General features: G+C 37.6%; 1 protein-coding gene across 3 annotated transcripts in view; it reads right to left on the reverse strand.

Moving 5' to 3' along the window:
• Window positions 1-2,260: 2,260 nt before the first annotated feature.
• EDIL3 (EGF like repeats and discoidin domains 3) overlaps window positions 2,261-25,047 on the reverse strand; it is a 229,776-nt gene continuing 206,989 nt past the window's right edge. For all 3 annotated transcript variants that reach the window (XM_017806317.1, XM_017806318.1, XM_017806316.1), the window contains 2 exons: window positions 16,425-16,580; window positions 2,261-6,135 (listed from right to left, as the gene is read on the reverse strand). In XM_017806317.1, coding sequence (XP_017661806.1) covers window positions 5,986-6,135; window positions 16,425-16,580 — 306 coding nt within the window. In that variant the 3' untranslated portion in view covers window positions 2,261-5,985. The remainder of the gene's footprint in view (window positions 6,136-16,424; window positions 16,581-25,047) is intronic.

Here is a 25,047-nt window from a genome sequence, read left to right on the forward strand (position 1 = left end):
TACACAACAAAGCTTTTTGCAAATCTTTTTTTTTTATATTCTTAATCTAGAGCAGCCTTTTGTATCCTAAAGTATCTCTCTATTAAGAAAATTATGCAAATTAAAAAGATGTTGGATCAGTAAAATTATCTTCTATTTTCATTCATTCAATCATGGCTAGGCAAATGAAGACTTGAGAAGGATTCTATCCATTCTTCCTACAAGCACACTGATGGCTAAAAAGGCCAATGAGAGAGAGACAAGTCCGGTTGCAAAAGGCACAGCAGAAAGACTCCTTAGGTGGTATCGGCAAGACAAGGTTCTTTCTGCACTGTCTTTTCTCCTTGAGAATGATCCTGCATGCGTTCTCAAAAGAAGCAGCAGCATTATGAATAGTGTGTCTCCCTGTCTCCCAATTGGAGGCCAGAGTAGACCAGTGATGTTGATCAATATGGCCAAGGCTGAGATGTTGTTTCAGGGAGTCCTTGTATCTCCTTTTCGGGGCTCCTCTCTTGAGGCAGCCAGTGGCAAATTTGCCAGAGACCATAATCTTAGGGAGGCAGGAGTCCTTCATCCTTGAGATGTGTCCTGCCCAATACAGCTGTATTCTCAGCAACATGACCTCAATAATCATAACTGCTGCCTTTTCAAGAACAGATGTATTGATCACATAATCTGATCAGTGGATATTTAGGATTGTACGGAGACAGCGTTGAAGGAAGCGTTCTAGGAGTCGCAGGTGGTGCTGGTAGATGACCCATGATTCAGATCCATATAAAAGAGCAGACAGTACAATGGCTCCGTAAACACTGATCTTTGTACTTTTCTTCAAGTGTTTATTACACCAAACTCTTTTATGGAGTTTTCCAAAAGCTCTATATGCCTTTGCTAACCTGTCAGTCTTTGTCAGTCTTACTGTCCGAGGAGATGATGCTTCCCAGATAGTCCTATTTTAAAATTACCTTCTCTTTTTATCCATTTTGCTTTTAAGAAGTGATCACAGGTCACTTAGAGATCACTAAGTGAACAGACTGGTCTCCTGCTGTTTGAATCTAAGGTACAAAGCAAGTGTCATTGTGTTTACCACAAAAGCATCAAGGACTACTTCTTTCACAATGATGTAGAGTGTTGATATGCATGTCAATCCCTTGAGCTCATTAGCAGCAGGTATGTGAGGGTGGGCATTGATAAATAGTTGCTATTCTGAAGAGAATTACTAATTATTTTCTCTCATTGTCTCCTCTAGAATTCCTGGGGTTATGGAGAATGAGAGGCAAACCCATTTTTCAATTCTTCAGGAAAACTCCCCATGTTTCATGAAACAGCCAGAATTTACAATTAAAAGACAGAAAGGTTCAAGATGCATATTTTCAGAAATTTATGGCTGAAGTGCTAATATTCATCCATCATTCTCCAAAAGTACTCCTTTTCTTTTTTGTGTGCGCAGTGTTATTTTTGTATTTTTATTACTGTCAGAAGTTGGAAAAACTGCAGTTCTGTGACTCTTCTGTAGAAAGACAATATGCTGTTTTGAGTGTTGGCAGACACTGTCACCAGTGCATGGTTGTGAGGGGTTTTTGTCTCTAAAAGACCATTTTTAGTGAAAGGGCACAAGCATGTCTATGTATGGGCTTATTCCAGGAGTCAACCACTGAAGCTCCATCTCCTTTAAGCAAAAAAAAAAAAAAAAATTATTTAAATTTGGGCATGAATGCCTTTCCATGTTCCACTTTAACTGCTAGGCTTCTTCAGAAATTGAAATGACATAGTTAACTAGCCTAGGAAATTTTGGGAAGCAGGCTGCACAGCAAATAAAAGAGAAGAGAGGCAGAGGCATGAGCAAGAACCATCCCTATTTTGGCATCTCATAGCAGGTTTGGGCTGCAGCTCTTCTTTGTCTTCTCAGAAATTAATTTGCCTATGCAGGAGTGGAGAAGAGAGGATAACGACTGATGAATACCTGGAAATTTGACTTACAGGAAATGAAATTGTCACTTTACATTTCTGGTGCCCATTCAGAGAAAAGTAAGACAAGGGGAAAAAAAGTATTTTTATGCTCATTGAAATCTTTGCTCTTTTATGTGGAAGAACAAAGGGAACCCATTGAAGTGATCACAGCACCACCGTTGATTTTTTCAAGAAACAAACTTACCTACCGCAAAGACCCCACTAATGAATCCAGGAAAATGCCACGTTGTATCTCTACTCCGCATTTGCAGCCAGTGATGCTAAGTTGTATCTCCTTCAAGGTATTGCAACATAAGTGCTTCAAAAAATGACCTCATTTTTCAAAAGTTTTATTGTTAAGTTTGAAGACTAGACAAGGTCGTACTGGTTTTACATTGCTCCACGTGATTTAAGTATATACAAAACCACTTGAATATCACACAGCTTGAAAGGTTTCAAAGGTCATTGTGTCCGAGATACTTCTGTACTTACTGACACATCAGAAGCCAGCACTGAATATTATAGTTCATATTTGTTGTATAGCAAAGAAACACTCATCCTTAAGTCTTCAAAACTGAGACTTAATTTGTATGCAGCCATTCCAAAAGAGAAAGTCAACCCCAAAACCGGAGCCAGTTAATGTGATGAGCCTCTAACACAGATAAAACAGAGCTTTATTTCCCAGGCTATAAACATAGCACATTACCCAGCTACATAAAGGTGAAGCCTGCCTACAAATACTTAACTGGTTCGGGGTGAAATTTAATTAGGAAAACATTTTCAGTCTTGTTCAATGTCATTGTTACAACTAATGCAGAAGTCAAGGATCACATCAGAGCATTTCTCCAGCCCCTCTTAAAGGGACATGCACTATCCTGGACCTCTGGTTTTGTGATGCTGGTTGCTTTCACTGGGAGAGAACAGTCATGTTAATTTATAACTTGTCCCCTATGGCAATGGTGTTCTGCTCACCTAGGACACAAAATAAAATTGAAGGGAAAAAGCTTTATTTTGGACCATAATCTAATTCTTATCTGTTGTGCTAAATCTCAAGTATTTCATGTAAACCACAAGTTATTTCAGACTTAGGCTGCTGGCACTGGGAGTAGATTTGGTACTATGGCTGCACAATGCCATTCCAAGAAAGCTTTTTGGTAGCTGAGGAATAATGTCATGTGGGTTGAAATTGTAAGGGGATCACATGTATGATTCTTTTGTAAATTATCACAGAGTGTTATCACAAGGTATGTAGGATGTGAAGATTGCTGGCAGGTGAGAGCTGGCACAGGACATCAGGACGAAAATATTCAACACTAAAGTAATACAAAATAAAATTACTATGTTACATAGCATGACAACTCTACATGCAGATGAAGGGATAACAATTAAATTACTAAACGAAGAAAGACTAATTCAAAACCAAAACTGAAGTCACAAAGGATAAAACAAACAAACAAACAAATCACTTAAGAACACAGAAAAAACATTTCAAAATAACAGTAACACAAGTCGTTAAATGAGGGAGCCTAATTTTCTGAAATGGCCTTCTGTTTTTTGGATACAGTCGACTAGAGAAATAGCTACATGCTATTCTTCATATCTGTAATTAAATTCAGAGTCAATTACTCTCCCATAATAGTAAAATGCCTTTGAATCTCTTTAAGAATGGTGTGTGCCTTTAAGAGATATATATTACTAATTTTTTTTATTATTATTTTTTCTTGGAGGTTAAAGTGCAAAAATGGGGCAGTAGGTAATTTGGGGATAAACTTGTCCTCCATTATTCAGATTTTTTTTGCTGGTTAGAAGCACCACCATGATTGACTTTCTCTTTAAAATCGCTCATTATGCTTGAAGACCACTCCATATATACATCATTAAGGAATGCTGTTAACACAGTCACAAACAAGACAGTAACAGTCTAGTGGCTTTTGTTATGCAGCACAAAGTAAAAAATAAAGAACAAACTTAGCAGTGTTGCACAGGACCTCAACATTTCTTACACATACTTTTACCTTTACAGGACTCTTCTTTAGAAGTCTTTAAATGTCTAAGCCTTATAAAATAAATACTTGTATAAATACAGTTTAAGGATTAAGTCATTTTATAGAGGCAGGGTGTTCTGTTCGCTAAAATGTGACAGTTTAAATGACACTATCAGAAAACCGCCACCAATATATCCCCAATTCTTGTATGTAAAATTCCTGGCTGCTATTCTGGAGTCTTTCACAGTTCAATGGATAATATATATTTAGTCTGTGGTGGAGAATGTGTGATTAAATGAAGTTTTTTTTGAAATCCAAACCATTTTGTGTCCAAGGTAAACTTTGCACTTTGCAGACTGTGGGCCAGCTAGCTGTTGGCCTGGGAAGCAATGCCCAGGTTCATACTTCAGAATTTTGGTGAGAATGTAACAGTGACAGAAAGGATAAGTCCAGTGACATTTGCTAAAACATGCAGCTGCATCTCTCTCTCTCTCTCTTCCTCTCATTCTCTCTCTCCATATCAGCATGTTATGAAATTAAAAGGTTGGCAGTAATCACAAATGCTGTTATTTCAGGTAAGAAATAAAAAGGTCCCTGGCCCATTGTCTCAGGATTTTTTTTTTTTTTTAGACTTAGGTGATACTTTGACATAGTCACAGAACACTTTATTCTAAGGAAACTCGGATTGCTCTTCAAAGGTTGGCATTGTTACCTCCATCAACAGGGGAAACTGAGTCATAAGGGAGAACACGCCCACTGCTGCTCCATTTTTTCTTTTAAAAGCTACTTAAATTTTAAAGTGGGGTTGCTATAACACTACTAAAACAGCATAGCATGTGCAAAGCATTTCTGTAGATGGGGCATGGTGAGGCATGGTAGAAACCAACCTCCTCGTGTGGCTCACTGGTGTGTGTCTGAAAGGACTTTTGTAGGAGTGGAGGGTGACAAGGGCCAAGGTTTTCTATGTACTCCTATGACACCTCTCGCCTTCTGGGAGGAAGGCTGTGACCTTAAGAAGAGCACACAGAGAGCGTTTTCCTGGAATTAAGGGAATCATTCCTCTTGTGTGTCTTTTAGCGCCTGGTTCCTTCACTACATTTTCCTCCTCACAGAAATTCAGGGGGATTCTGAAAAGCAGTAACTGGGCGGGCAGCTTTGTCTAGGGCTGTGTGGTCACCCCTGGGCAAGTAATGAAATGGGATTTCTGATGCACCGTGTGCCTTTACCTATATGGGCACCGAAGATGAGACACCACAAGTAGCATGGTGTCTCATTTCTGCCTCCTTGAAAAAGCACATCAAATTGAATAAACTTTGGCAAATTCATTAATTTCATAATACACTGAGAGCAGATTTGGTTACATATGCAAACAGGTGACCTCTGACAAGGAAAACAACCTCAGCAGTGATACTAAACAGAAAAGATGGAGGTCATGTTCTATAGCATGCAAAATAGAGGAGGAAAATGGGGCTAATCAGGAAAACACTCTAAGTGCATGGACTCTGCTGTCCAGATGAAAGTGATGAAAGGTAGCTTGTAACACCACAGGTACTGCGCTCTACAGTACCAAGGAGTATCTTCCAAAATATATATCATAAGTACTGACAGTGTTTGATAGGCACAATTACTATAATGCAGTCATCCCCAAGTAAACTTATTGCTAAAAGCTGCAGTATCACTTTTTGCAAGTAAGATGACAGTATGATTTATGGAGAACTCGTCAGCCCAATGTTCCTAAAGCTGCAAATAAGAGTCGTCACACCATTTCTCTTCCCTTGTAAAAAGGATGCTGCTGTTTGGTTGGTTTTTTTCCCTTAATACATTTCAACTGGTGTGAACAACTCAAAGGAAAACTAGGAAGATAATTCCACAGCAGAAGGGATAAGACTAACAGATTTCAAGGACAAAATTGGATTGGATCACTTAAAGGGCAGGCTTAGACCTCCGTGTGAAAGACAGTTAGCGGCCTACCATAAAATGAGCGAGCACTTGGTTCATGGAACACCGACTCAGCATCCTACAGGCTTTGCACTGTTTCCTCCACAGAGGGACCCTCGGTGGCAGTGGGACCCTCTCAGTTCTCGGCTGTGCAGCCCAGCAGCTCTGACCGCAGTGTGATCCGGCCGTACCATGACCAAGGCAGGATCCGCACATGCCGCGCGTGGATCGGTGGGTCGATGACGTTCTTGCGGTGTGTGTCATTGTCAAAGTTCCCCTGGAACACCTGAAGGGAGGCAACAAGGAGATTTAGGAGTGTGTGGGCTGAGGAATAGCCCCTGATGCACCCATGGGCATTGCTCTGCAATCAACTTTTACCATCTGTGCATTGAACTTAAGTTTTAAACAGAGACAAGGTTTAGATGGGATATTAGGAAGGAATTCTTCCCTGTGGGGATGGTGACGCCCTGGCACAGATTGCCCAGAAAAGCTGTTGCTGCCCCAACCCTGAAAGTGTCTAAGGCCAGGTTGGACGGGGCTTGGAGCAACCTAGGCTAATGTAAGATGTTGCTGCCCATAGCACAGGGTGGGACTGGATGAGCTTCAAGGTCCCTTCCAATCCAAGTCTGTGATTCTATGAAGTGATGCTGCAAAGAGCACCCGCCTTTACTAGGACTTTGGGATTCCATGGCATGTAATGACACACTGTGGCAGATACAACCTTCTGATTCACAGAATCTCAGAATATTCTGAGTTGGAAGGGACCCACAAGGATCATCAAGTCCAACCCTCAGCCCTGCACAGGACCATCCCAAAGAGTTACACCATGTGACCCAGAGTATCATCCAAACACTTCTTGAGCTCTGTCAGCCTTGATGCTGTGATCACTGCCCTGGGGAGCCTGTTCAGGCCCAACCACCCTCTGAGGGAAGAACTCTTTCCATGATATCCAACCTAACCCTCCCCTTACACAACTTCAGGCCATTCCCTTGGATTCTGTCACTGGTCCCCACGGAGAAGAGATCAGTGCCTGCCCCTCCTTGATTCAAAGCTTAATCTACTGCCAACACTCAGGGCCTGGCCCCAAAATTTACATAAAATTCATTAACACTTAAAAAATTAAATGTCTTTCTACTTGGCATTTGTATCATCTCAAATTAATCTCAGGAGATCATGTTATTGTTTCCAAGAAAATAACAATAATTAAAATTAAGAAGAAATTTATTGTATCACTTATGAATGGATGTAACTACACAAAGCCTTTGTAAAGTTGGTGATTATCAAGGATACTCTTCTCATGTCAAGCAAAAGTCAGCAGATGAATTAAGGGCATTTGGTCGTGATCAAATTAAAAAATCCTAGCACAGTACAGTGCATGCTATGATCTTATTTCCACTAGTATTGCTTAAGCAACACATGAGTTCCCAAACTTCTGTCTGTGTTAAATCAGTGCCAGATTTTCCCCCTTGACAGATACTATTTAAATTCAAAGGCCATAACACCAATTTTTGGCAAAATGATCAGATTATCCCCTTGGGTTATTTTCAGTTTTTATGGGAAGTGTTCATTCTCTTAAAATGTCAGCCAATTCACTTCTCATTGGTAAAAACTGAGTCTGGTGGCTTTTTAACTTGAAACAAATGGCTGTTGTTTGCACCATGCAGAGAAGAATATATGGACCTCCTGGAGGTGTGCTTATACGACTGAATTAATGCAGAATTACAACTTTCCTAGAAGTTCTTGGGAAAATGTTAGAGTTTGAATTCAGAAGAGGCTGATCTACTATTTTAGCCCTTTTGTAACATGTTTACACAGCTTCTGATCTCTATGCTGCACGTCTTATTTGAATTTTGGAAGCCTCCCTCCAGTGTTATAAATTTAGCACCCCAAATGAAACATGTGCCCTCCATTAGTGATACTCTTTCACAAGGGATGAATTTCCTTCTTGTCTGGCATCTCACTAACATGGAGATGGGAGCATTAAAATATGCAGCAGTTCAGATAAGATGGATAAAATTGCAGAGAGACTGACTGCAGAAACACCAGTGTTGTGACTCTAAGGAGAAAAAATATGTATTTACCACAGAAAAAATTGTTTTCTGCCTGAGTACAGTGTTGATTGCATAAATCAGCTGGAGCCTGAGCTAACAAGGTTGCACCTGAAGCTGAGTTTCACTTGTAGCATACAATAAAAGGCAGTAAGCTCATTATTGAAACTACGGAGCGGCAACCCCCCAGCATCCTCAGCTAGGAAAGCTTAAAAATAGTTTTTTTATATGTATGTGACTTCTTGCACATGCATGTGATATATCTGTTGATATTTTTTACCAAGCTAGATGATAAGCAATGCATAAATACAGACAGTTCTTGCTGCAGAACTACTGGAAACTAATTTTATTCACTACTTCATTCCCGCTATGGAAGATGCATTTCAAAGATAGCATTTAAATGAAGGCTTAGGGAAAAAAAAAAAAGTGGTTTACCAGGAGAACCTCTTTACAGCCCCAGTATTCATATCACAATATAGCTATGCAAAATGAATAAAATTATGTAATGCAAGCCCAGCAACAAATTCACCTGAAGAAGATAGGATTATATAATTTACTTACAGCAGGAAAACAAGAACTAAATTTTATTTTTAGCTTATACATAACTTCATTACCACTTGAATTCAAACTCATCTCTTTCAGAGGTTACCTTTATGCAAATATGAAATTAACTTTCCCTCAATATTCAAATCTGGTTTCAGGGAATAACTAAATGTGCTAGATCAGAAAACAGATTTCATGGAAATAAATTTACCAGAAAGAGAGGGAAGCTTTGTCAGCATCGGCCAATGTGATCAGCCAATATATAACCTTCTAAGACAAATGTACTGGATTTTTTTGCTGTGGCCAAATGGTAAATTTCTCATAGGAAAAAAAAACATTTTGTCACTTTTTATTTTGTTTCAGCCTCAATTCACTAACTGAGTGAAGGAGCTTGGAAACAGCAGGGAGGACTAAGGACAAAACATGACATCTGACATAAAAAAAAAACTATTTGCGTAGCCAAAAGTAACTATGTTGCTGTGTGCCCAAACAGTCAACTCTAAATAAACCACCTAAGCAATTGAAAGCTCTTGAAGAGCTGGTACCTCTCAATGACCACTCCTCAAATTTGTTTCTGAGTAGTTTTTTTCAGGATACACTACCTCTGAAGTCTGTAATGATTTACCAACATTCGAGAAGCTGATGTTTGGATTACAACATATAGCTGTATGTAAAAATATGCTCACTGACAAAAAAAAAAAAGAAAAAAAAGAAGGTGACTGAATAAAGTACAGAATGTGAGTTATTAATGCGTAAGAGCATAAAGCCAGCGAAAAATCTTCATTTTGAGCTCTGCGTTGGTGCAGATCTGCTCCTGCCTTATCCCAAATGGCAAATAAATAGAGAGAAGCATCAAGACAGTCACAAGCACTGAAGAATGTCCTTTTGCAAATTATTAAACAGATAAGTCCCTTCAGCCTGAAAGGAGATATTATAGATGTCTATAAAACCCTAAGCGGTGTGAGGAAAATAGAGGTAATATTGCACTGTCCTCTTGTAATGACAGTAGGGTCATCCTGGGCCACCCAAAGGTCACAGCTCCCCATTCAACACATAATTAAACTGTGGCACAACTCTCACAGCCTTTAACCACTGTTAAAGATCAGATAAATTGTGAGGTGCAAAGCCAGCAGGGGCTAGTAAGGACACAGAAAAAAACAAAAAAGCCAGAAGCTGGGAAAGTGCACCAGGGAAGCATTGTTTATTATTTAAATTTTCTGGTATCTGCTACAGGATGCTCCTTCCTTTGGACAGAGCTTCAGCCTCCTCCCAGCCAGTGACTCTGCACATTGCAAGGTGCATTTTTTTGGTAAAAATGGACTAAAAAGCTCCTGTTTTTTGACACTTCTGTTGTAGAATGTTACAGATTTTATACTGGCTATATCTATTTATGTCAGTCTGCATATTTAAAAGATGTAACTTGCTAAAACATTTACTCAGCAGGTGCAGCAATTTTACACATACAGGCCCCACATCCATGTGTGGCTCCTCTGTAGTTTAGTCTCTTGCAGCTGTTATTAAAAGAAAAAATGTAGAAAATGCATCTGTTGTGCTTTTAAATATGATAACTTAATTCATGATCATTTTATGCAAAAGAGAATGAAAACCTGGAAAATAGGTACTGATACTCTCTGCCAAAAAAAAAAGATTTATGAATTATAAGCAATTCTTGTTTATACTTGTGTCCGACAAGCAATTTGAATGTCTTGACTTCAAACATTCACTGAGATTTTTCAACAGAACTGTTTTATGGCATCAGCAGTAAATCCAAATACTGACAGTGTAAATTGATTAGAATTTAAAAAGAAAGCTATTCTATGTTTTAAGACAGAATAATTTAGGAAAAATATCTGAGGACTACCAGATTGAGAAAAGTGGAATTTATCACCATTGATGTTTGGTTTGCTCCAAACTTGTATTTAGGGCACATCCACAGGACCTCTTAATAGGTGGCTGTAGCGGGTGAAATAGTTTGTGGTGCTGTGCCAGTGGATGTTCACAGAGGATGAAAATTCAGAGAGCCTGATTCTCCACAGACAGCCTTTCTGGAGCTCATATCTCACAGAAACTTGTATTTACATGAAATGTCTTCATCACCTGTAGCGTTACTGGTTCCTGCTATTTATAATAATGGCTGAGTTGAGACTGAATAATGAGCTCTGAGATGGTAAAGTCACTATGTTGTCTGCTTTAGCTTAACCATACTTTTCACTCTGAGCAGAATATTTTAAACATCTCATGGAGCAGTTAATCCTGCCCATATTAAAAGAAGATTGTTTTATAAAGTGTCTACACCTGACTTTGGAGTTTACTTCAGTGCAGAACATCTCAGTGTTCATATAAATAAAGGGGACATTATTCATTTAAAATCTAAAAAGAATTTGTATGAAAAGCAATTTCTGACAGCCATATTCCTTTTACTTTAGTAACATTTTATATTTGATTACTATTCACCAAAGAAGACTTGCTTAAGCAAGGGAAGGAATCTGCAGATTTGAGGAGTCCAATTAGTTACTTCGAAATTTTTTGCTGCTGGTGGAGTGACCTTTTCACCACCTTTCCACAGGTGGACTACACAAAGCGAAAGAGGTGTTGATTCCTCACCAGAAACAGAGCTATTGTTTATAGGGATATTACATCCCTTGGAAGATGCTTTCCACAGTAAAAGACTGGTGAAGGATTTTTTAATAGACATATATAGATATATAAACACACGCATGTAAGTGTGTGCACATGTATTTTGGAGTGATTAAGAGAAGAAAAAAGTCATCCTTTCCCTCCATTGTTATACATAAAGTGTATTTATATATGATACACATGATTATATATTACATGACCTTTATTATTTCTTGAGGTTCAGAATAGATACAAGCAGATAAAACCTTTAAACTTATGAAACATATTATCACATTCTTCCTATCTTTCCCATTTAATCTACGTACTGATGGTAATAAAATGGGAATTTACTCCACTGTTCATAGTTTATAGGAGGTTCAAAGTCAAAAAGAGAAATATTTTGAAGATCAACGTCCCCCCAGAAATTCAAGGTAGACTGTTTATATGAGCATTTTGTTTTCCCTCAGCTCTTGGTGTGGTATGAGGGAGACAGAAACCTGGAATGAGTATAGCAAGGTTGTCATCTGACAGAAATCATCTTAATACTGCTGAAAATAATAGAAGTCATTTGCAATTTAAACCAGTGCAGAAAAAAGTCACTTAGAATAGAAATTACAAATATTACTGTAAATAACAGTATCAAATAGTAATAATAATAATATTACTAAAACAAAAGCTCTTTACCTGTGCCAAGTATGTAGATTACATGTGGGAATGAAATCTACCAGTGTAAACCAGGTATTAAATAATTAAACAACATCAGAAAAACCATTAGCAAATCTAGCAGGAAGACTTTTTAATCTGACATGATCTAACTTTCCATTTGTAAGTAGGTTCCTGTCTTCTATTTCTCTGGCAATGTAATGCACATACAAAAGCATATAACTTATAACTAATTCCATCATTCTGTACCCAAATCCAGTGGCCATTTGCATACTGGATAATGTCTACCTGTAGCTAATTGCACTGTTGATGGCTGATGATGACTGACAATGATGCAGACTGCCAGACTCCTTTAGGCTACTTTCAAATGTTCTCATCTTCCTGTAAAAAACAGCCTTTGAAATGCCATTTGACACTGCGGCTGGCCTTGAGTTACCTGCAGCAGGATGTGCAATTTATAAATCACATGTGGAATGTGAATTTAAAAAAAAAAGGTCAGATTTGGGTTGGATGTCCTTAGCTTTGGAAGCATAGTGAGCTACTGACCTCTAGTTGAGAAAAATAAGATAGCTATTAGCTCTGGTCCTGTTTCTAAAATATATTTTATTCCTGTGTGACAGCCTGCAACATAGTTTATTTTACTTCTTGGAGGCAACAGGTAAAGCTTTCATATTATTTCCAGGCAACTCATTTAAACCATTTAAAACGAATGAGAAAGGCTTCATTTTCTAAAGTTATATATTTTTTTTTTTGTGCGCCAGTAAAACTTTTGTCTGTACTCACAGAAATTCAGCACAGATGTGAAATGAAATGACTGGCCATTAAAACAGCAGAAGCCAAACAAGAGCTGGAGGGGACATTGTTCTTGGAGCAGCTTTTCCATTTGAAATGGTGCAAAGAAGAAAACTGAACACTGTATTTACTTCTCTAAACCACTATTTTGTTACAGACTGATCAAAGACACAGGCTGCACACAGTGTGCAAGATACAATATTTTATGTATTTATACAAATAAATATACAAGATACAATATATTGTATTTTAGACAATATAATACAAGAGACCAATACTTTTTTTCCTTTGTAAAATCACGTCACAAATGATGAAGAGGGGAAAGGGAACAGCCTCAGGAATTCAGTGAGACCTCTTGATATGTAGGACTCATCCTATAAACTGAGGAATAGTGAGATCCTCAGCACCAGACAGGATTAAGTTCTCAGCTCTTACTTAAATGCAATATCACAATATTCATCCACAAATCATTATTGCCAGCCTATGAATATCTCCCTAATTTCTGTGTCTGGGACTTTAAAAATAAGGTTTTTTAGTTTGTTGGGTTTTTTTTTTTTTTTTTTTCCATCCTGTCTTCCTTTTCCTGAAATGTTTTGGAACCACCTTTCTCCAAAATTTTTGGATGATTATACAAGGATGACAAGATGAGTATAGAATGAGTAAATCACCTGCAGAAGAAATAAGGAATCTGTAGATTCTATCCGTCATAAAACAAACCAAGATGTTCAGTTAATAAATAGAAGCTAATGAGGGTGAAGTATGAATAAATTATGCTTGCTGTTTTTGATAGTTGTCAGTATCTACCTTTTACCTCCCTTCTGTATCTCCTGAATACAGATGAAACATTTCACAACAGTTTCACTTTGCTGCAAAAACTTGGTTTCTTCTACAGTGTTCCTGCATTTGGGAACAAATCTTGTGTCTCACCTTAAGATAAGGAAATTGTTGTGGATCCCGTGTGAAGACGACACTGTCAGATAGGACCAGTGATGCCATTTCTCCCCTGATTCTCATGGGTGAGGTACAGCATTGCTGTGGTTTGGTGTCAGACTAGGAGGGTTTGCTGGGTTTAATGGGCTCCTTTCCTCTGGCCAAGGAAATTTATGTACTCTCAGTAATGAAATGGACAATGGAAATTGATTTACTTGCTATGAGAACAGATGTGATCAAGCTTGTTCCCATTTCAAAAGGTGAGATCAAAATTCGGAGTGGTCTTGGCAAATTGGAGAAAGAACAATATTGCAATTTAATAATGATGAGTAGCAAGCCAAACCTTAGGAAGTCATAACCAGTGTCACAGGTTATGGAGAATGATGGAACAGGCAGTAGTTCTGTGCTAAAGATTGCACCAAGTTTATGAAAACACACTTCAGGAAAAGCTGCTCCAATCAAAATACAAAATAATGATCTGATGTTGAGAAAATAAACACTTTGAGGGAAGACTGAAAGAAAAAAAGATTGATTTTTCCCCAAGAACAAACTAAGAAGAAATAGGTTAAAGTATTCCAGCCAAAACAAACTGGAAAAATTAAGATAAAATCAGATAAATTTCTGTCCTCTGAGGGCAGGGCTGGTGTGAGGGGGATAAGCCACTTTCCACCTTTAAGGATATTTAAACACTGGAGTTGACTGTTTACATTGTAGAATTTTCATCAATATCTGTTTCTGTGAACATATTAAATAATAATCTGATGGAGAATAGTGCAGGATATGAGTCTTATATGAGGTCAAGGACAAATAATTGAATTAAGCCTTAGCTCTAGAATTGAACAGACTTATTTCCCAAATTCACTCACTTCTGTAATGTCTGCCATCAGACTTTTGACTTTTTCAGACTTTTGCGATATGGGAAAAATTAAAAATAGAAAAGATATTCTAGATCTGTGTTTCTGTATCAAAGACCTAGGTCTTGACTCTTACTAAATGATCTTTCTTTACTTTGTACAAATTTAGATTTAGGAATGCTAACTTCGACTTTCCAGCAAAGTGTATTTGGTCTTATTCTACTGTTAATTGCTCTTGATCTGTTAAAGAATCATAATAATGTGCATCTATTTTACTCTTAGGGATGTTAATTAATATAGGATGTGATGTGTTTTAATGGGAGAATGATTAAGAGTTTTCCATTGTTCCTAACAGAATATGTGTATAGTAGTTAACAACACAGATGATGATGAAAACAAAAGAATTTAGTTGCTTTGGGAAATGGTACAAACTAGTGTAGACTGGAACAGTGGTGTTAAGTCAGAGTGCATTTTCTTTTAGATTTGGTTGTGACTGTATTTATCACCGGGGACTTGGATGCATGTTTTCCTTTACAATAAAATGAGTGCAATAGTTCACTAACAAAAGTTTGGCTTGGAGAAGACATTTCTTTCACAGTAGAACATTCCCTTCTCTTTTTAAATTACAGGGAGTTAAAATAGGATGTGAACAAAGCACTGAAGGGACTATTTGTCATTTATATTGAATGTATTTATGGAATTCCTATGAAAGGTGAGCTGTTTGTTTTCAATTTTTATCTGATAACCAATTATATCAGAGACATCAATAATCATCAGTGTCAGGATCTTCTAAACTGAAAGTCCTGGCTAAAACAACTGATTTGGTTTTCCATATTAAAACACCTTAGAATTTCACAGGGGAAAATGTCAGTGTGAGTTAAAACCACAGTGACTTGACATTTGGCTCTTAAGTGGGATTTTACAGATCAGGCACCCATCATCTGTGGGTGATAGTCTTACAAACATAACTTGACAACGCAGACAGGGACATACAGCTATGAACATATTTAACCCAGTAATTTAGGACACTTTCCCCCAATAAATAGGTATATATTTGATCAATCATTTAAAACCAGAGAAATTTAGAAGGTGCAGTAGTCTAAACCCTTATCATTAGATCTCCTTGTACTCACACAACACATGTCAATACATACCAAAAGCTTTCTCACTACTTAAAAAAATTAATTTAATTGACCAATGTGGTGGATATGATTTTTTTTTTCTGAAGAATCTTGGCTTATATTAAAAAATACAAGTGCAAATGGCAACATTTATCAACCTGAATACCCAGATTTGAGAAGTTATCAGACATATCAGCCATCTGGTATTTCAATAAATGTACCTCCTATTTCAATAAGACATAACCCCACTAAGATAACTGATAAATAATTCACATTTTGTCAGCTTGCTTAACTTTCCCTTAAGCGATGCATATGCTGTAATATTTTTCTTAATACATGATATTGTGAATTGAGGTACTTGCAGTATGAAAGTGTTATGCAGTTTAAAGCAAAAGTATAATGAATAAGGAAAGAAAAGTTAAATGTTTCCAGGTAAATCAATCAGCAAACCTATACTTTCCCTATGCTGCTCATTAAACATTGGCAAAGGAAGTTGTGAAACTTTTTTAAATGCTTTTATTCATTTTACAGTGTAATAAAAATAATATTTTCATTGGTTATTTGAAACTCATTAATTTCGAGAAAGAGAAAATCAGTCCAAAATGACTACAGGTAATGAGGTACACTAAAGATGTGCTTCACAAAAAAATACTAAAAATAGTGCATGGTTACTAAAATTTGCACTCAAACACTGTTTCTGAATATACAAATAAACTACTATTTACACACCTTCCCCTTTGGAGTTAAATAAATAAATAATTCCAATAAATGGAGAACTGCAAAGTTTTATGTCCCATATTTAATAGCATTAAGTCAGGTGCATTGCACTGATAGGTGTAATATTGCTGCACTGTGAATGTCATGGTGTTATATGATTCTCTTTTTATCCACCTTGACATTTATCTGTGGGATCCCATGCAAATGGAACCCCATAAACCAGGCAGTGTGCAATAACCTACAGACTGTGGGGTCAACACAACCCAAGTACCAATTTTGTCTGTGCTTTACCTTATCCTTCTTCTGCTTCTCATCTTGGTATATTTTCCAGTGCTCCCCATCATTGCTGTAGGCAAGCTTGTAGGACCCCACAAACTGGACATGACCGAAATCTTTAGCTCCCTGGGTAATGATCCCAGTGATTTTTGTAGGGACGAGCAGGTCGACCTGAATGGAACAGAAATAAACAAAATAGAGGAGAATGTCATTAGAACAGCTTCTGTTTGCAGTCTGACCTTACACCACACCAAAGCAAAATGGTGCAGCTTTCACCATGGCTCTCCCACAGAAAGTAATTTTCCTCCTCCAAGCTCTAAGTCAACCAATTTATTTTATTTTTCATTTTTTTGAGCCAGAACCAAAACTGAATATAACAGATTTGGGCCAGATGCCTTGGATTAAAATGATCAAGGAAAAGAATACAATACCAGAAGTAAATTGACCTATTAATGTATTTTCAGAGGAAGAATGAAGAGTTGAATTCCCTATCAACACTGACATTTTCTTGAAATGTGAGAGTATAACTTAGCTTTCCTTCTGTGTCCCCTAGAAATGTGGCAAGCCAATAAAAAAAAGGAAAAAAAAGGTAGATTTATTTCAAACAGTAAATGGCTATGAAGCAGCTGGCATTTTTAATATTGTCCATTAAATCTGGCAAGAGAGACTAACAGTAAAAATATTACAGAAAAATGAGAGGAGGGCTAAATTCCTTGAGAAGAAGATTAATATGTTTATACAGAAAAAAAATACTAAAAAGAGAATGTGAAGAAATTAAAAATCTCTGACTGATCCAAATGCTGAAGATCCAGTGTTGGATTTTTTGGAAGCAGCCTGATCTGGTGGAAGGTGTCCCTGTCTATGACAGGGGGTGGAATGGGATGAGCTTTAAGGTCCCTCCAATCCAAACCATTCTGTGATTCTATGATGCTATAAAGAAGAAAACACAGAAAAGTGTAAGAGTGCATTTATAAGAACAGAAGAGCTAAAAATGACTCTTTGGAGCAATCAGACAGAGATCCCAACATTTGACCAAAGAGTAGAAAATAATGAGTAGTAAATCCTTTTAAGAAAAGAAGTAACTTAAAAATATTGAATACTGAGATACCACAACCTTAACTAGAAAATGTCAGTGTCCATAGATGTCTCAAGAATTTTGGTTTTACCAGAATGAACTAATTTATTGCCCTCTGGTAGCAGCACTGTTGCTCAGGAGAGCACCCTAGGATATGAGGAAAGTATCTTTGGGAGGCAAAACTCTTTCTGTGTTCTCTTTGTTCAATGGAGAGAGAGAGAGAAGAACTCTCTCAGAGCAGTAGTCAGTTTTGGATGCTTTCATGGATGACCTGATAGGACTTCTTTCTTTCTATAAGGAGTGCAGCAGGGCTTGGTTCTGCAGCCTAAATATGTCTCTGGGAAATGAACATTGCTAATTAGTATAAGTCTTTCATGAATTAATAAACATCAGGTTTCCAGACCTTCCTTCCAAATATTTTGGAGTTTAAATGAATAGTCTGTTTTTCCAAAAAAAACCGAACCCCAGCCTGATCTGGTAAGAAATCACTAATTGGTCAACACTTTCAGGCAGCTTTTGAACTAAACATTTGAGAGTCAACTTCAAATTCTCTTTATAAATAATTTAGACATTAGCATTTTACAAGTGTAACCTCTTTTTAGCAGAGAATGCTTCTTGTACTAAAAGTCAATGTCTCTTCTGTTAACTTGAAAAAATGCCTCCACAAAACCAGTTGTTTATTTTTAAAATGCTGAAAGTAAGCTGGAAGGATTTCACAAATATTTAACATGGCCATGACACTTGGAGTATTTCTCACTGAAATTCAGAATGGGGAGAAAAAAAAATTCTCATTAAGATTCAGGGGATTCCAAAGGTAAAATCACAATAAATCTCTATTATCACTTGATCTAGTGTTAATAAAAATGTCCTACTAATGATTGTTTTGTGCTTATAGGACGTATCCATTGGCCTTGTACTCTTGTTCAGGAAAATGATGTGGGAAGCTGGAAGGTAATTTAGCATATGGTCAGTGTTTTTCAAAAAGACTTATATAGGACTATGTAGAATATACGTGTGTGTGTATTATATTAAAAAAAAAATGTGAAAGAAAAAAGTAGTATGAAAAGATAGACTCTGTTCCAGGTCTTGACAATACAGACAATACCTGTTACTGGAGATGGAGGAACAGAATAAGGGATATAGCACCACCTTCTCCTTCTCATATTTTAGCACCCTTATTTACTTATTTATTCATAAGCTGATGTGAAGCTTTCAAGCCACAAAGATCATTATTAACCCAGTATTAAATAAATACAGTTTTTGCTCTGTTGCTTTATTACCTTCTACAAATGGTTAACATGCTTTTTTTCATTCTGTGCATTGAAACTACTTTAGAACAGAAAGGTGAGAAGAATTTACACCATTTGTAGGCAAAACATCTGGATTAAAGTAGCTTAAATGAAAGTCATAACTTCCCATCAGGACACAGAGCACGTTTATTCAGTTAGTGCAGATTGCAAGTAACAGACAATCAAACAAATTACTGGGGAGAGAAGCTGAATTAACACACAACCACTATGTATTCTTCAAAGCTGAATGTGATTAGGATTAGAATGTGACTCCGGGTTTTTCAATGCAGCAGAATTTAGAACAAGGTAGGGGCAATTAGTCTGCAACTGATAGGATCATTACCTGCTTACAAGAAGAACCATGGTTTACAGTTAATGTACATTTCTACAAGGAGCTGATCAAAACGCAGTTTAACATCTTGTGTCTGAAAGAACCCTCTCAGGCTATAACTATTCCCTTTTCCCACCTTGTTTCAGATATTACAGATGATTCTGTGTGATTTGGAGGAGAATTAATTTAAAGAATGTACAAATATAAATCCACTTGACTATGAAACATTTTTAACGAAGCACTGCCTGGATGTGTAGCATGAACCTCGTGTCTGTGCATTTAGATATGTAGTGATGAGTACTTGTACTGGAAATAGGTCTTCTGGATCAGGAGAAACAACCCTTCTGTTGCCCAGAGAAGCTGTGCTTGTCCCATCCCTGGCCTGGAAGTGTCCAAGGCCAGACTGGGCAGGGCTTGGAGCAGCCTGGGATAGTGGAAATTGTCCCTGCTCATGGCAGTGGGCGGGACTGGATGGGCTTTTTAAGGTCCCTTTGCACCCAAAATGTCTTGCAATTCCATGATTATGAAAACAGTCACATGCAAGCCTTGCCTAGTCCAGAGCTAATCAACCATAACTCTCAGAACTCTGAGTACAAACATTAATCTAACACTGCCAAGTCCACCACTAAACCATGTCCCTAAGCACCACAGCTACACAGCTTTTAAATCCCTCCAGGATGGTGAACTCTTGTTCCAGCACTTTACCACCCTTTCAGTGAAGAATTTTTCCCTGATCCAACATGACCCTCCCCTGGCACAGCTTGAGACTGTTTCCTCTGGTCCTGTCCCCTGTTCCTTGGGAGCAGAACCTGTCTGCAAGCCCCCCCCCCCCCCCCCCCTCCACCCTCCCATCAGGGAGTTGTGGAGAGTGAGAAGATCCCCCCTGAGACTCCTTTTCTCCAGACTGAGCCCCCTCAGCTCCCTCAGCTGCTCGTCATCAGACTTGTAGTCTAGGAGAGCACATGAATAATAAGCCATGTGTGGACAGGATCCAGGAGAAGAAATGAGCATCTTTCATGAGGTCATGTGTGGAAGGTGAAGAACCAGACAGCTCACACAGTCTCTCCTGGAAACAGAGAGCCATGCTGCAATTCTGGCTTAGGAGAAGACAAGCCTCAAGAAGGCACAAATGGCAGAAGTCTCCATGACCTCACACATTAATGGGGGGTTTAGATAAGGTCATAGAATCCCAGAAGGCTGGGTTGGAAGGGAACTTAAAACTCATCCCTTTCCAACTCCCTGCCATGGGCAGGGACACCTTCCACTAGACCAGGTTGCTCCAATCCTGGTCCAACCTGGCCTTGGACACTTACAGGGCAGCCACAGCAGAAGAAAGGACCCTAAGTATATAGAGAGCATCAGACCCTATTTCACAGTGAAGATAATGGTGAAATGGCTCACTTGACCTTCAGCTGTTCATCTCTTCATTTTAGGATTATTTAAAATGCTCATTTTACTCCTCTCCTTATACAGATAATTATGTTGCTGCTTCCAGTACAGCTAATTCTATGCTCAGCTTGTTATTTTAGAGGTGCTATTTTTTTCACCAGGTTGTCTTTTATTTTACCTTTCTGATTTTGTAGACTTTTTTTTTTTTTAAATCACTTGTCAGATAACATTGATGAATTCTGGGTAGCTGTACTGTACTTGGCCAACAGAAAAGCACCAGGATCAAAAATAAAAAACCTGGTCCAACACAAAGTGGGAAAACTGTTGGTTGCTTAAGGCTCTTACCCTTAAGAAATTGAGTGTCTCACCCTTAAGAAATTGAAAAAAAAAGAAGATTGGCCTAGTCTCCAGCTGCTAATTCACCAAGGTCCAGATCACCAAGATCACATATGCTGGTCTTGCAATGAGGTCTGAGATATTTTGGGATGCTGAAGATAATGGTAGGGAGTTATGGATGGGCACCTGAATCCCAGCAAGAGAGTCCAACGTACTTAACAGGTAAACAACCTGTGCTGAGCAGGTCATTCACTGTTTATTTAAGACCTCGTGATTCCCTTGATTTTTCGAAGGGCAAACTGGCGCACTCAGAGAGTTGCCACCTGCACCCAAGCCTAAGAAAAGGAGGGGCAGGATTCCAGTGTCTGCATCATAAAGGGCAGAAAGGCAACTCTCCTTATCTTATTGCATCAGATGGAGGTACTTTACATTCTCCTCCATGCCCAGACTCTGGAGAGACAGGAAAATCAGTGATGGCACAGTAAGGCTTCCTGCAGATGTGCAACATATATATGTTTCTAACAATGTTTCAGCAGCATTTCTTGTTTGCAAACTGTGGAGCTCAGCATTTCAGGCTGTTTTCCAAATGCTCATATTAAAAACAAAACCATCAAAGGCAAAGCCAACCCAAACAATTATCTGGCTAATTTCATCTAAAAACTTTGAAAGAAAAAAAACCCCAAGCAACTATATGCTCCTTGTAGAGAAATCTAATTTTCATCCCAACTTCTTACATAGGAAGGCTTTTTTAGTATAGTCACCTAAATATACACAACTAGGGTAAATATTTATTAATACAACCTGAAAAAATTACAAGAAGAAATTACGTTATGAGACAAAAGGAATTATTCTAGAAGAAGCCATAATAATTTGATAGAAAGAAGCATTTTGTTCAATATTCTGCTATACAGGATTTTAATGTTTTCTAGGTAAAATAAATAAAATAAAATAAGATTTATTTGCATTTAATTGGGTCTGTATTAGCTAGTATATGTTTAAAATTAAACTTTTCACAAACCCAGGTAGAGATGGGTTGTTTTCAGACAAAATAAGACTGGAGTGTCATTCTTTTTATTCTTTAAAAATGTGGCATGTGTTTTCCTGGCTTTTTTTTTCATTTAAGATTAGACCTTCAGCATGACTTTAACACTGTGTCTCTATATTCTTAATGTCTCTAGTCCTTTAGGGTAAGATAATAAATACTGCTCCTATTTTCTTATTACTCTTAATTGTTTTTCCCTCTGAATGACTTTATGGCTGCAGTAACTGCACTAAAGAAATAGGTTAAAAGAATACCATGTGCCATCAGCTGTCTCCAATTCAATTTAAAAGTGATAAATTGGAGAGTGAACCCTGTTTGAAATCTTCATGGACCATAAAAAATATCTCTTAGGCCAATATGCTGAAAATTTTGGAATGAAACACACAACCAACCTGACAAGTCACTCGATTTCCGCAAGCAACTTCTTGAGTAGTAGCTACTTCTTAAAGAGTACAGATTGTGTGAATCCTTCATTAATTTATTTATATACTTAGTTATCTCTGTTATATAGATATTACAGGAAAAGGAGGGAAAAACCTCAGTTGAATTGCTGTAGGATTTTTTCATCATTTTAGTAAAAATTCAGTCAAATCAGATGTATATGATAACCACGTGGCCATTTTTAGAGCAGTATTTGCTTCTTTCAGAGCAAGTTTTCATTACTACATTTTACTAAGCCCTGAAAAATCATATTTCATTGATAATTCAATGAAAAAAAAAGGCAAAAAGAAAATTTTAGCCTTAAGGTCTGGATTTTCAAAACTGCCTAGGGGGATCATCGTCCATTTCCTATGTGAACTCAAGGCGCTGAGATTCTGAGGTTGTGTCAGCACCCTGGTAAATCCTGCCTGCAGCTCACACAAGATAATACTGTTTTCATACTCATCCTGCAAACCAGAATAACTCCTGTGGGTCTTGGTAACTCTCACAATTTATCAGGGAGTACCAATATTCCCAAGGGAAATGGTAGTACAAGGCTTGTTCACGTCTGAAGTAAAAGAAAATTCAGAATTTTGAAATTACAACATCAGTGATGATTAAATCTACAACCTTCCCTCCTAACACTGAATATTTCACATCTATGCACAGAAGTATTTTCACTGTAAATATAATTAGAGGATTTTTGTAGAGATGTCATAGTTGACTGCACCACTAATAAAACAGCATCAATCTCTCTGTCTGCTATGAAATATTCAAAGCTTGTCAGTCCTTGAGGATGCTAGATGATTTAAACATTTAATTTTTAAAATTTAAAAAATTAAATTACCAGTGATTAAGCAGGTCTAGACATCTGGTGGAGCTAAAAGAAGCCTTTGAGCTGCATTAGTAAACTCCAGTACTTGACAAAATCTGGAACAATGTTCTGTGTTAGGTCAATCAATTTTCTTATGTAAAAGCCAAGGACAGAACAATACTTAGCCATTAAAATAAAGCAGAGAGAAAAAAATGTGAATAGATCATGAGTAGTTCCTGACAAAACATGCTGATAGTGTTCTGCTGCTTTTCTGTCAAACACTATTATCAGCAGTGCAGTGCAATTCACTAATCCCAGTACCTAGTTATGAATAGAAATAGACAAGGTAATGGGAAAAAAATTAATTTACATTCAGTTATCTACATAACAGTAAAAAAAACAAAAGAAAAAACTGCAAAAAAATGCTCTTGAAATAAAAAAATTGCATAAAAATGGATGACAGTAAGAAGTAGCTTTCAGGAGTGTAATTTCTCGAAGACCTAATTTAGAGTAGTTCTTGCTGTGCTGACAATAATAGTGAGAAGTTTTGATCAAATGTGTTGGCTATGAGTAAAGGTAAAAATAAAACAGAAAAGAACAATTACAACAGTAAAAAAAATTTCTCTCCTCTAATATATGAGTAAGGAAGATGCTGAGATGCTAGATGGGCATGCTCTACTCTCTTCAGACATAGAGAAGAGCAAGATAATTCTGTTACCTCTCCTTATTTTACTAAAATATATCTCAAGTGGATGAGGAAATTTATCAGTAAGATTTACTGTGTGCCAGTTCCGTGGGCTCAGTTCCAGTGCAGATTCTGTTAAGGACCCCTGCAGGGAACCTTGAATGCTGGAGTGGGTAAAAGAGCAGGAAAATACTGGCTAAAATAGAGAGAAGAAAATTTGGAATATAAGCAGGGAAAATGGGGTTTATTTAACAGTAAATTTCAGAACGACATTTAATAGCCAGAAATGTGAAGAGTGAGTTAACATTTTATAACAATGCTTCAAAAACCAGCCAGGAGAAATACAGGTATCTCTGGTTTCATTTGTCTTGGGGTTTTGGCAGATTATGGGTTTTAAGATGAAATCAAAGGCTGGTGATGCAATGTCTGGGAAAACAAAAATCCTTCCCTACAAATGAAATACTGGAACTTCTGCTCGGTCTTGAGTAGGGAGGATAATGTGACACTTTTTATTGGAGGGCTGATAGATATCTTTGTAAAAATGTTGGGATCATAAATGGACTCACCTACACATGAGCAGCTCATTTTGGTTTTTAAAATGAAAAATAATACTGGCAATATGAAAGTTCATTATTTACCTGGTTGGTTTTTTTTTTTCCTCAGGCAATTAATAATGTTGCAAATATTTTCTGCAGCAAATAAAAATGTCCCAATAATCTATGAGTATCTGGGCTGTAGATCAACAAATAAACTGGAGACAGCCTTGCACACAAGATACTGTAAAGCAACTCATAATTAATATAACTACTGAACTGTTGAAATACTAACTAAAACCTGCCTGTAAGCAAAGTTAAATCTGCCTAGAAGATAAGAGGGGTTAAGGCTGAAAGTTCCTCCTTGGCTGTAAAAGCTCTGACTGCATAACTCTTACTTTCACAGGAAATGCAGCCAAGACAGCATCATTCAGCCATTCTTTTTAGGAATCACTTTGCCCATCTCTCAGCAGGGATTATTATGCATAACCTGTGTGGTGGGGGGAAACCGTTTTCCCCCTGAAGTTATAAAATGGTAAATCCCCAGGGGGTGGTGACCCTTGAAGATTTTTAGCCAATGAGCGCTTCTGCAAAATATAAACATATCACACTTAGACCAGAGAAGAAAGTAGTTGTAGTTTTTGTTGAGAGAGGTGGTCATGTTCTGAGGCCACGAGGAGAAAGGGCAGGAGCCCCCCTGGGGGGTTATGCCCCCCCCCCAGCC

The sequence above is a fragment of the Lepidothrix coronata genome, unplaced genomic scaffold (assembly GCF_001604755.1).
Source record: "Lepidothrix coronata isolate B3197 unplaced genomic scaffold, Lepidothrix_coronata-1.0 Scaffold14, whole genome shotgun sequence".
Classification (NCBI taxonomy): domain Eukaryota; kingdom Metazoa; phylum Chordata; class Aves; order Passeriformes; family Pipridae; genus Lepidothrix; species Lepidothrix coronata.